Source organism: Panthera uncia (assembly GCF_023721935.1).
Source record: "Panthera uncia isolate 11264 chromosome B2 unlocalized genomic scaffold, Puncia_PCG_1.0 HiC_scaffold_24, whole genome shotgun sequence".
NCBI classification, from domain to species: domain Eukaryota; kingdom Metazoa; phylum Chordata; class Mammalia; order Carnivora; family Felidae; genus Panthera; species Panthera uncia.
The window spans coordinates 63744281-63758452 of NW_026057580.1; the positions used below are offsets into that span (position 1 = coordinate 63744281).

General features: G+C 36.2%; 1 protein-coding gene across 9 annotated transcripts in view; it reads right to left on the reverse strand.

Moving 5' to 3' along the window:
- HACE1 (HECT domain and ankyrin repeat containing E3 ubiquitin protein ligase 1) overlaps positions 1 to 14172 on the reverse strand; it is a 122195-nt gene that overhangs the window by 74235 nt on the left and 33788 nt on the right. For 8 of the 9 annotated variants that reach the window (XM_049654062.1, XM_049654067.1, XM_049654066.1 and 5 more), the window contains 3 exons: positions 10160 to 10242; positions 1555 to 1651; positions 430 to 531 (listed from right to left, as the gene is read on the reverse strand). In XM_049654062.1, coding sequence (XP_049510019.1) covers positions 430 to 531; positions 1555 to 1651; positions 10160 to 10242 — 282 coding nt within the window. The remainder of the gene's footprint in view (positions 1 to 429; positions 532 to 1554; positions 1652 to 10159; positions 10243 to 14172) is intronic. The other variant, XM_049654069.1, reaches the window with a different exon arrangement.

Consider the following 14172-nt stretch of genomic DNA (forward strand, 5'->3'; position numbering starts at 1 on the left):
TAAAAAAGCAATAGAAAATATAAACAGAAATCACCAAGTTCATTTACAGAAACTTAATTCCAAACTTCTAAAATATAAGAGAAATTCAAACTCTGCAATTTTTCAACGAATAAAACTATTACAAATAAACTCAATAAACTAGTGATTACTAATGATACTATGATATTCCTCCTTAGATTACTTTCCCCTACCTCTGGGGAAAATTCTAATTATTTTAAGCAAAAACCAAAGACCCAGAGGACAGAAGATTCACAGGGCTAAATATCAGCACAAAGTTTATTAGTGTATAATTCATACTTTCCTATAATGCAGACAATTTGAATTATTAAAATACTTGTAATAAAACTACCAGGCACATTCTAAAATGCCATATATGATAAGCATGAATAAGGCTTATTCTTTTACAAGCTATTAGCACAATTACATCACCATGTTTTCTCGGAGATCTTCATTCTGTGTCATTTGAATAATTGTCTGGAAAAGCCTAGGGTGATACTGAATTAATACTTCACAAGTCTCTCCATAGCCACCCTAAAAAAAAAAATAGATTTAAACTTATCTAGATTTTAAAAAAGTTCCTAAAGGAAAACTGGTTTCCTCTACATACCAGTCTGACACTGTATGTTTAGGTTTCCACAATTTCCCAACTGTCTGTGGACACCAACTGAACGTCATACAACTTAATTCAATCCAAACACAAACTAGCCAGAGTGAGCACGGGCTCCATGGGTTCGGAGCTCAGTCTCATAAGAGCGCCCCCTCCTTTAGAAGCCATTCACAAGTTCAGGCCACCTATACTTCTGACTAAACCAGCTAGAAGTCAGGATTTCTCACAAACACCTCCTCAGGTTTGATAATCTGCTATTCGCTGTTTGATAACAGCTCACAGAATTCAGGGAGACACCTTATTTAATATTACCTGTTTATTATAAAGGATACAACCCAGCAACAGCCAAATGGAAGAGATGCATAGGGTAAGGTATGTGGGAAGGGGCACAGAGGTTCCACACGCTCTCCGAGCATGCCACCATCCCACAACTTTGATGTGTTTGCCAACCTGGATACTCCCTGAGAACCCCACTGTTTATACGGTTTTTATGGAAGTTCCATTACATAGGCAGGATATTGGTCATTGATGACTGAACTCAATCTCCACTCCCTCTTATCTCACAGGGAATGGGATAGGACACTGCCCTATAGTCATATGGTTGGTTCCCTTGGCAACCAGCCCCCATGCTGAAGCTTTCAGAGGCTTTTAGCCACCAGCCATCTCATTCACCTACAAAAAGACATTCTTATCACCCTGGAGATTCTAGGAGCCTTAGAAGCTCTTGTGTCAGAAACTGAGATGAAGGCCAATATATATTTCTTATAATGCCATAGTTCCTATTTAAGGATCATATTCTTTTTTTTAAAAAAAAAAAAAGCTAAAATAAAATAGAATAAAATCAGAACAAAACAGAATAAAAATCTTTCTCATTTCAGGAAAGTGGTTTTACCAACCTCAATTTCTATTATAAAATAAAAGGCTAAGAATATACACTAACAGCATACCTGTACACATAAATCCAGAGGCGTTACTCCATTTTTATCTGACAGATATTTGGCTCCTCGTAACAGGAGAATCTGTGCTGTGTCTCTCTGACCGTGACTGTATAGAAAAAGCCATGTTAAAAAAGTAATCTTTTTAATTTAGTCTTTTTCTATGAATTATAAACAGTTAATATGAATCAACAGAGGATTAACAAGGTTTTGGGGGGTTAGAATTTTTTTAACTTTATTTATTTTGAGAGAGACAAAGACAGTGCAAGTGGGGGAGAGGGAGAGAATGGGTGGGGAGAGAGAGAATCCCAAGTAGTCTCCATGCTGTCAGCACAGAACCCAATGCAGGGCTCAAACCCACGAAGCCTGAGCAGAAACCAAGAGTTGCTTAACCGACTGAGCCACCCAGGAGCTCTGAAGACTAATAATTTTTTTTTAACTATTTATTTTTAAATTTACATCCAAGTTAGTTAGCATATAGTGCAACAATGATTTCAGAAGTAGATGCCTTAATGCCCTTCACCCACTTAGCCCATTCTCCCTCCCACAATCCCTCCAGCAACCCTGTTTGTTCTCTATATTTAAGAGTCTCTTATGTTTTGTCCCCCTGCCTGTTTTTGTATTATTTTTGCTTCCCTTCCCTTATGTTCATCTGTTTTGTATCTTAAAGTACTCATATGAGTGAAATCATATGATACTTGTCTTTCTCTGACTAATTTTGCTTAGCATAATACCCTCTAGTTCCATCCACATAGTTGCAAATGGCAAGATTTCATTCTTTTTGATTGCCGAGTAATACTCCATTGTGTGTGTGTGTATTTGTGTGTATACCACATCTTCTTTATCCATTCATCCACTGACGAACATATGGGCTCTTTCCATAGTTTGGCTATACACTGAAAACTATAGAAAGCTTATGAAAGAAATTGAAGAAGATAAAAAAAAAAAAAAAACCAGAAAAATACTCCATGCTCCTAGATAGGAAGAACAAATATTGTTAAAATGTCAATACTACCCAAAGCAATCTCCATATTCAATGCAATACCTATCAAAATAACACCAGCATTCTTCACAGAGCTAGAACAATCCTCAAGTTTGTATGGAATCAGAAAAGACCCCGAATAGCCAAAGCAATCTTGAAAAAGAAAACCAAAGCTGGAGGCATCACAATCCAGACTTCAAGCTATACTACAAGACTGTAATCATCAAGAAAGTATGGTACTGGCATAAAAACAGACACTCAGATCAATGGAACAGAACAGAGAACCCAGAAGTGGACCTACAAACATATGGCCAACTAATCTTTGACAAAGCAGGAAAGAATATCCAATGGAATAAAGACAGTCTCTTCAGCAAATGGTGCTAGGAAAACTGGACAGCGACATGCAGAAAAATGAACCTGCACCACTTTCTTACACCATACACAAAAATAAACTCAACATGGATGAAAGACCTAAATGTAAGACAGGAAGCCATCAAAATCCTCCATCAAAACCTCTTCGACCTTGGCCGCAGCAACTTCTTACTCAATACATCTCTGGAGGCAAGGGAAACAAAAGCAAAAATGATCTATTGGGACCACATCAAAATAAAAAGCTTCTTCTGCACAGTGAAGGAAACAATCAGCAAAACTAAAACGCAACTGACAGAACGGGAGAAGATATTTGCAAACGACATATCTGATAAAGAGTTAGCATCCAAAATCTATCAAGAACTTATGAAACTCAACACCCAAAAAGCAAATAATCCAGTGAAGAAATGGGCAAAAGACATGAATAGACACTTCTCCAAAGAAGACATCCAGATGCCAACTGACTCATGAAAAGATGTTCAGCATCACTCATCATCAGGGAAATACAAATCAAAACCACAATGAGGTACCACCTCACACCTGCCAGAATGGCTAACAACTCAGGCAACAACAGATGTTGGTGAGGATGAGGAGAAAGAGGATCTCTTTTGCACTGCTGGTAGGAATGCAAACTGGTGCAGCCACACTGGAAAACAGTATGGAGCCTGCTTCGAATTCCGTGTGTGTGTGTGTGTGTGTGTGTGTGTGTGTGTGTCTCTCTCTCTCTCTCTCTCTCTCTCTTTCTCTCTCTCTGCCCCACCCCTGCTCACACTCTTTCCCTCTCTCTCTCAAAAATAATAAATAAACATTAAAAAAAATTTTTTTAATGGAGAGGATGATCTGAATTACATCCTCAACAACCTGGAAAACTTCTCCCAATGTTAAAACATACTTTTACTATATAGGTAAGAAACTGACCTATTAAATCTTAGAATTGAACTTAGGACACATTATCTACAATAAATCATAATATTCTGGGATAAACAGCTGCTACTCAGGCTTATGCTGCTTTGTTTTCTTCCAAACAATTCCCTTTACAACTCTAACCTTCTTCCTACCACACCAAGTTTCTAGACTTCTTACCTCCAAAAAACCTTCAATATTCAAAACAAGTACATTCTATAGCACTTTAATACTTTGTAAAAAATAAAATAAAATGGAAAGAAGGCAAAAATACAGATATCAACATAAGAGAATGGGGGAGGGGTGTGGTGGTGGTAGGGATTAATTAGCCAAAAATACTATCTAGCGCTCAACCTTCATTTATCAACCCACTCAGTTTGGCTTTTGTTGACAGCTATTCAATTTGACCTAAAATGAACAGTGCTCTTATCCACATGCTCATTCTCTCTAATTGTTCTCTTTTCTAGTAGGAGTAAAATCAGTAACCACAACTCTTTCAGCTAGGAGGAAGCTACTTTGGGGACAGCAACCACTAGACTCTAAGTCTCATTATTCAAAGAGCTAATCTGATCCTAGATACTAGGCAATAAAAAAATAAATTTACAATCCAGGAACACTAAAGTTTAAAGCTAATTTTAAGAAATTCCCAAGGAACTCATATAGTTTGGAAGAGTATCTGATCAAAGATTTTTATTTTGTAGATGGTAAGAACTATTAACTCAACCATAGGTGAAACTAGAACTTAGATCCCTGGTGTCTATACCAGTACTCTTTCTACAGTACCATTATACTTATAAAGGTATGTCATTTCCCAAAGAGAAAGGACACACAGCCTCAGAAAGTTTAAAAAAAAAAAAAAGCCTACTCACTCTTTTTCACAGAATGACACTGCATTATTTGTAACCAAATGGAATTAAACAACTAAAAATATTTAAATTTTAAATCTTAAAAATTTAATAGATTCCTAATATGAATCTAATAGTAGACATTATAGGTATACCACTCTCTTGATACTCTATTGTAATACTGATTATCTTGCTTAATGCAAGTATCAAGAGGCCAAAACTGACCTAAGAGCAGTATCTAATTTATACCAGAAAACCAAGAAACCAAGTAAATCTGCAATCTCTCCAAAGGCAAAAGTAGTTATACTATTGTACATCAAGAAAAGTCTTCATCAAGCATCATTTGTCATTGAGCTGGGAGTGCTGGTCAACACAGAAATACTATAGCTAATATCAAATACTTTACAATTATTACTGTTGTATTCTTTATAATACCTAAAAAGGAAAGCTAAGTGAAAAGAAACTAACTTGAGCTTAACTTATTTAGGGAAGACAGCGATATCTTTGCTAAAACCCTTGTTTGTTTCTGAGAAACTCAGATGTGCAAAGCTGATCTGTTCAACTTTAATGACATTTCTTCTACAGATATTTAATATCCACATATCCAATCTTTCCAATTAAACTGTAAACTTGACAACATATTTGTTCCATAACACAGAGCATGATAGTTGGCTTATAACATGCACTCAATACATTTGTTGAATTATATTATAGTTTTTAACTTCAAGTACCATTCATTTGACAAATAAGCATTAAATAAGGTAGTTTATCATAGAAAATAACATAAAAAAGACCGGAATCATAACTGATTTAGGATCTACTAGGTGACAAGCATGATGCTCAGTTCTTTGTACAAAGTCTGACTTAATCTTGACACTATTATAAAATAAGTATTCGTTCTATTTTTCAGTTGAGAAAACCATTAAGTTGCTAAAGATCAACAATTACATAACAGAGGAGAATCTGAATCAAGATCAGTTTGATTCCAAATCCTTCATCTATATCACACTATTCCACCAAGATGAATAAACATAGAGTTTTACCTCAAAGAGTAAACAATTCAATACTCAAGAGAATAATGTATAAGGTGCAAGGGGATTTATGTTATGAGAAAAATACGATGGAGATCACACACTATGAACAGAAGAGATCACCATCTATAAATGGAACACGGTTGAATATACATGGTTTTTAAAAAGTCTCCAAGGGGCGCCTGGGTGGCTCAGTCGGTTAAGCGTCCGGCTTCAACTCAGGTCATGATCTCACGGTCCGTGAGTTCGAGCCCCGCGTCGGGCTCTGGGCTGATGGCTCAGAGCCTGGAGCCTGCTTCCGATTCTGTGTCTCCCTCTCTCTCTGCCCCTCCCCCGTTCATGCTCTGTCTCTCTCTGTCTCGAAAATAAATAAACGTTAAAAAAATTAAAAAAAAAAAAAAGTCTCCAAATGATCAGTTATTTACCATATATAGCAAAATGGATATTAGCATGAAGGAAAAAAGTACCATTACGACATTTTTACAAAACTGGAGTTATTTCTAAAACCACATTAAAATCTCACCCACGATCAAGTGATGTTTCATTTCAAAAATAAATTAAAAGAAAAAAACATGAGCTAAGTAATATACAAAATCTGCATAACCCAATTAGGATATCAACTGCCTCACCTGTAATATTATAAGACATTAAGATTAACCTGTAACAGACTGCTCAGAGTATTGCATAAAAGATTTTTCAGTTCAAATAACTGCAAAACTTGGCCCAATGAATAATTTTTCTTTGCCATTCTACTACTTTTTTTTTTAATGTTTGTTTTTGAGAGCCAGAGAGAGACAGAGCACAAGTGGGGGAGGGGCAGAGAGAGAGAGAGAGAGAGAGAGAGAGGGTGAGAGAGTCAGACAGACAGAATCCAAAGCAGGCTCCAGGCTCTGAGCTGTCAGCACAGAGCCAGATGCAGCGCTGGATGGAACTCACGAATTGCAAGGGCAAGACCTGAGCCCAAGTTGGACGCTTAACTGACTGAGCCACCCAGGCGCCCCTCAACCACTTTTTTAATATTGATTGAGATCATTCTCCCTTCAAGGAAATGCCAATGCATTTTCTGGAAACCAGGAAGTTGGCAAAGATTTAATAAGAATGGTATAGTACTTCTAAAGCACTTCGAACTGATTTTTTTAAGCACTTTGAGTCTCCGAATTTAGGCTCTTTTCAAGCAATATGATCAGAAAACTGGCTAAAGTGCATCTAGTACATATACTGCAGTATTTTTTGGAACTGCTAATAAAACAAAGAGACTACATTTTCCAATGGTCCTTTTCTTTTCTAAAAATTTACAATTTTGAGTCTTTGGGCTGTTTTATATGGCTTTGACTGTGAATTCCACTAACTGAAAGGAGATGCTTGGCAGTAGCTACAAATCTATGTTCAGAATCATACCTAAGTGCAAAATCCTCTGGTGGATGCTTTACATAGGCCATCTCATTTAATTCTCATTACAGTCCCACAAGCCAGATAGCAGCATTTCTATTTCACAAAGAAACAGAAGTTTCAGAGGTCAAGAAATTTCATGAAAGTTGCATAGCTTTGGGGCTGAGATTTGCAACCTGCCTCCCAAGGCTCTTTCTACTATATATCTCAATATCTTTTGAATTTAATTCAAAACAAAAAAAAAATTTTCAGTAGTTGATTCTTAAATAAGACATATGATGATATATCTAGTAATACCTCTCAACCAATAAAAACTTAATTTAAGTTTAGCTTTTTAAAGATCTACAATTTGTCTATAGGGCCAACTTGTTCTATTCCCCCACATTCCTTTCCCTTTTCATTTAATCAGAGACAATACACTGGGAATAATACGTTGAATGTATACCTATATCTAGATATCACAAATAGAATTAAAAGTCTGCCTGCAAATGAACCATGTTCCATATCTATCATCCTGCTACAATGATAAATTTATTTTCTAGTTTCGATTTCAATCAGACTTGCTTAACTATCTCTGTTCAAAGAGATCCAGTATTTGCTAGATTAAAAGTTAATGATGGGCATATAATACTAACAGAAAGTACTTCTAAAATATTCTTTTACCATACTTTTAAGTTCAGACTAACTATAAGAATATCCAAGCTCTATACAACCCTAATATACCTATATTTAACTATTATACAGGGCATTATTTTATATAAGATATTTTTCAAACATGTAATTACAGCAAATCATTCATTCAAAAAACACTTACTAAGCATCTAAATGCAAAACACTGTACTACACACTGAATATAAAGCAGTGAATAAAATAAAATTCTCACTTTCATTGAGCTTCCAGTCCAGTACGAGAGACATGCCATAAACAAAGTAAATAAATAATTACAAAATACAAAGTGGTATAAAAGAAAGGATTGTGATGCTGTGAAAGAAAATTTGGGGAGAGGCCTACTTAGACTGGTCAGGAATTGCCTTCCTAAAATGTAACAGTTAAGCTGTGACATAAAGAGTCAGCCACATAAGAAGCCTAGAGAAGAGCATTTGAGGTAAAACAAACAGCATGCAGAAAGCTTGCTAGAAAGAGTCCCTTGCATTTGGTAAACTCAAAGAGAACCAATGTGGCAAAAGCACATTGGTCAGACCATGCAGGTCTCATAGGCAAAGGCAGAGTATGCAACAGACAGAGGCACTGAAAAAGTTTTAATACAGGGTTTAAACACAGAATGACAAAAGTCGATTCATTTTCTTAAAAGATCATTTTGGCTGCTGAGAAACGGACAGGTGGGAGGGAAACAATAGAGAAAGGGAGACCAGTTAAGAGATGGCTACAGGGCTCTAGATGAGAGGTAACAACATTAACTAAGGTCACTTCTGTGAGCTGGACAGAAGTTAAGTGATTCAGAATATATTCTGAAGGTGAAATTTACAGAACTTACTAATAAATTCCAAGTTGAGGGTGAGAGAGAGACAGACAGAAATACAAAATCATCATCTAGTTTCTGGTTTAAACAACTAGAAGGATAAGGGTTCCAATAACTGAGATGAGAAAAGGTGGATGAAAGGTTTGAAAAGGAAAATCTAAGGCTCTAGTTTGGACATTCTGACATCTGAGATTCTACAAGACTTGCAAGCGATGATGTAAATCAGGCAGGTAGCCATTCAAATCTGAAGCTTCAAAGAAAGAACTGATCTAGAGATAACTCCTGAAGATAGGATATGATTTCAGGAAACCAAACAATGACATTATTCATAAATTCAGGACACTACAGAAGGAATTGGCTTCCTAGCCAAGCAACCAAATCATAAGTAAATTGTAAGAAAATGGCTGGATTCAGACAAGATATAAAAGTCTAGAGATCCAAAAGTCCTTGTATTCTAATTCAAGGTTGTTCAATGATGATTTGAACCAGTGTAATCACAGTAACATTAGAGACCCCAAAGACAAGCTAAACAAGAACAAAAGCAGGTCTTTTAGTCTAAAATAAACCTCCAATGAAATGATATACAACAGAAAGAAGGATAACAAAAGAGGAACCTTCTGGAGACCTTTATATCTGAATTTAAGAGCCTAAATAAGTAACACAATTCATATAATCCAAACCAAAGACAAGAAATACTAGCATACTGTAAACTGCTTCTAATTGTAAACTACATTTACGTAACATTATGTATATATGTGGGGGGGGGTTATGGAGTGGAATATATGTATAACTTTTATATTGTTAGCTCCTTAAGGACTGAGGCTTATTACTGTATCACTAATGCCTATAATATATGGCACACAGTGAGTGGCTAAGTCAATGTTTTCTCATTACATGAATGAACCAACAATCAAAATGTATGCTCCAAGAAAATGAACAAAGACAGAAGTGCAAAAATAACTTAATGCATAACTTAATACCTAACAAGACAAATTCAAAGATTTTTTTAAAAGTTACAAATCCAAGGGGCATCTGGGTGGCTCAGTCAGTTAAGCATCCAAGTTCGGCTCAGGTCATGATCTCACAGTCCGTGAGTTCAAACCCCACATCGGGCTCTGTGCTGGCAGCTCAGAGCCTGGAGCCTGCTTCAGATTCTGTGTCTCCTTCTCTCTCTGCCCTTTCCCTGCTCACATTCTGCCTCTGTCTTTCTCTCTCAAAAATAAAGAAACACTAAAAACATTTAAAAAAATATATTTGCAAAAGTTACAAATCCAAAGAAAACAAAGACACGGCTCTGGTCCAAGACATACTTTAATAGCTTATGCTTAGTACTTAATAAGGCAAACTTTGGAAATCACTGGGTTTTAAACATGTCTTTTTTCATTACCTACTAAGTAATTAGTTTAAAATTTAAATAATCAAGTAAATCAAAAGCTCCCACCTATAACATATAAAAACACTGCAATACAATAGAAAAACTTTTCCTTACACAGTTAAGGGAGTGCAGTATTTGTGGGAAAACAAGAGAGGTTTAGAAAGTGTACAGAAATGCCTGTGTTTGGAAACATAACAGATACACAACATTCTTTAATGCATCTGAAAATATAAAATATCATACCTGCAGGCGAAGTACAATGGAGTGGCTCCAGATACATTTGGCCTGTTAATATCAGCACCACTGTCTAGCAAGCACTGCACTGTCTGAGGGGGAAAAGAACAATTAAAAGTAAATACAGAGAAAGACACAATTATCACAGTTTAAATAGATATAAGGAATTCTCTTGCCCCAACGTGAAATTTTAAAGCAGAACAAGTAGGAACATGACAATTACGATGGCTGAACAGCTTCTACTTTTTGGTTAGCTCTCCTGAGACTCTCAGGCACTAAACAATATATGTGGAATTATAATGTAACATAACTTGTGTTAACCTGGGAAGGCTCTAGAAAATCACTGACACATGGAGTTATCAAGGACTTGAAAAATGGCTACAACAACTGAGAAACTGAAATTTTATTTTACTATAATTAACAAGTTTAAATAGCCACATATGGCTAGCAAATTGGACAGCACTGCTCTAGATATTTGAAATCAAACACCAGAATTTCTTGGGGTGCCTGGGTGGCTCAGCCGATTAAGCATCTGACTCTTGGTTTCGGTTCAGGTCATGATCTCACAGTTTTGTGAGTTCAAACCCACATCAGGCTCCGTGCTGGCAGTGCACAGCCTGCTTGAGATTCTTTGTCTCCCTTGCTCTCTGCCCCTCCCTCGCTCACTCTGTCTCTCTCTAAACTAAATAAATAAACTTAAAAAAAAAAAAAAAAAACTACAGAATTTCTTGCCTCTAGAAGCCAAAAATAAGTACCAGAGCTATACCTTTCTTAAAATCAAGCATAGTTATTAAACATAAATATTAAAGTACAAAATGTTAAAAAACTACAAAGTCCTTTTGCTATTAACAGTAACCAATACTGACTCAGTTTCTTTGATAGTCTCATTCATCCATACTCTGTCTCCTAAGCTCTACTTCTGCAATCATCTTAGTCAAACTAAGAAAATCAAGTTAATATAAAATCTTAAAAATACATATCAGTAATTAGAGAGAGAACGAGGCTCGCCTGAAACCCTTAAAAAAAAAAAAAAAGAATTTCTTCTGGTTTATTCCTTTAATCCTCATTTGAGTTTCTCCTGCAAAAAGGAAGAAAACATGTAAAAATCCAAAAGTTTTTGGAATTACACTGTTTAGTATTACTTTTGGATTGAACACACATGTTCATTTTTGCTGCTCTAAAACCTAGCACAAGGTCAGCAAAATAATAAGACTATAAACCCACAAGGAAGAACAGGAAAGAACACAACAGCATACTAGGTAAGTCAGTAAGTTCTGGGAAAATGGCAAGCAAGTGGAGGAAAAGTAGCTGACTTAGCAGATCAAAGACAGCTGAAGTCAAAGTGCCTACAAATGTGGATTTCAACAAACCACCAAATTCTCACTACAGAACACAGAAAATACAGGAATTGGAAGTACCAAGTACCTTGGATGATGGGGATAGTTACAAAAAGTTCTAAATAGGAAGAGCAGTTGAAAGCCTTAAAAGAAAATAATTGGTGGGGTGCCTGGGTGGCTCAGTGGGTTAGGCATCCAACTTGGTTTTGGCTCAGGTTGTGATTTCATAGGTTGTGAGTTGAAGCCCCACAATGGGCTCCAAGCTGACAGCACACAGCCTGCTTGGGATTCTCTCTCTCTCTCTCTCTCTCTCTCTCTCTCTCTCTCTCTCTCCCCCTCTCTGCCCCTCCTCCATTCATGTTCTTTCTCTTTCTCTCTCTCTCAAAATAAATAAACTTTAAAAAATAGTAATAATAAAAAACAGTTGAACTTTACCCCAGGACCTTTCCTCCCCATGCCGTAGAGTTAGACACTATCCCTCCCTATACTATCTCAAAGTAGGAAGGTTTATTCTCTGGGCAAAGTAAAATGGGAGGCTCTAGACTGCAGGCAGGATATACAGGTAAAGCAGAGATAAGGAGCCATGATGAAAACAATTCAGTGAAAACCTCCAACCCCCATATTCCAGTAGGCTCCCAAAAATCCAGTAGCCAGGCTTAAAACCTCAAAGGGCAGAGATTGAAAGTTTCCTCTCTAAAGACTGGCACCACTACAAATAAGGCATTACAGAGTGTCTATGAAATATCTCAGTTGTCCCCTAGGGAACATTCAGAAATGCTGAGAGACTTTTTTTTTTTTTTTTTTTTTTTTTTTTTAATGACTGGAGAAGAAAGTACAAATGGCAGCTAGTAGGTAGAGGTCAGGGATATGTCTAAACGTCCTAAATCTACAGACAGCCTCCATAACAAAGAAAGTTCAGGCCCCAAATAACAATAGCGGCAAAACTGAGAAACCATAGCATACCGTGAGGCCAGCCAACAAAACGCAGCCCATGTATACAATGCTTCCAGCCAATATTTTAGTGCCTCACGGCTATACACAAATGGATAGACAATATTTAAGAGACAATTAACCTGATGGCTAACTAAAAGTAGGTCTCTAGCTTGAAAAACAAAAATTAAAACAAACAGAAATAGGAAGTCAAAAATATAAAGATAATACAGGGAACCAAAGAAAAAATAAAAATCAGATAAGATTACCCTCAAACAGAAAGGATATTATATCCATAGGATAAAACAAGATGCTGAAAAAAAATATTCAGAGAATAAGAAATCAAAAATATGATGGAAGAAGCAAAAATTCAATAGAAGTTAAATAGTTTTTCTAAAGTGTATTGTTATTTATTTATTTAAGTAATCTCTACACTCACTGTGGGGCTCAAATTCACAACCCCTCCTCCCCCCCACCCTCAAGATCAAGAGTTACAGGCTCATCTGACAGAGCCAGCCAGGCGCCCTATGAATTCAAGAGAAGTTCAGAAAGACAATGTTGAAAAACTCTACAAGAAAGAAAGTAAAACAAAAAGACAAAGAAAATGGGAAGAATGGGAAATTGGTAGATCAATCCAGGGAGACACTGTGAAAATCCAGAATAAAGACAATGAGGAACCAAAAGGAAGTAATCAAGAAATAACATCGAAAACTTTCAGAACTGAAAGACCTGCAGTGCCAGACTGAAAAGGCACACCAAGCGTCTGACATAATAAATTAAGACTTTCAACAAGGTACATCAAAGTGAAATTGCAAAATACTAGGGATGTACGATTCCAGAGATAAACAGAAATCAGATTAGCGCTAAACTTCTCAACCGCAACACTGGAATTTAAAACATGAAATGCCTTCAAAAAAGTAAAGTAAATAACTTCCAATGTAGAATCCTATAACCAACCACACTACCACTCAAATACATGGTTTTAAATAAAAAATATGCTGAGCTATGTAAGATTTGAGGGAAAAAATTCCCTCCAATGCACCTTTTCCAAGAAGCTACTGGAGGATATCCTCCTCTAAAACGAAGGAACACATCAAAGTAGAAAATGCGAAATCTAGACTATTTGGGATTGAACATAAATAAGAGAGACTAAGAAATTCCCAAGTTAAAAAAAAAAATGGAAGTGATAATTAATGAATTTGTCTTTGTTGAAAACAGTACTGAGATATTTTGTAGGAGCATACAGGAAGAATTACTGATTTATAAAAAGAAAAATTAAACAAGGCCAATTATTAACTTTAATAAAAGTAGTCACCCTAGATAGACAATGTTATTACAATTCATTACTTGACGCAGCAGTAAACAATATTTACTTAACTATATATACAACTAGTCTTATCTAGCCAAAATGTACAATATAATTTTAGAAATGGGGGAAGAAGGCATGGGAAGAGGATTTAAATGAGTTAAATCCTCACTCAACCAGGACAAGAAATGATTCAGTGTTACCTAAAAGTTGAGAAAGAGCAATAGAAGCATATTGTTTGGAAACAGATACCAGAGGAAAATCTAAGAGTTGAAAATTGCTGCCTGGTGATCATGGCTTCACAAAAAATGGTGGTTCAAGGGACTATCATTTTTACTGCAAAGATTTTGATAAAAATATTTTAAGATAACAGTACTCACAGGGGCACCTTGGTGGCTCAGTTGGTTAAGTGTCCGACTTAGGCTCAGGTCATGATCTCAGGGCTCATG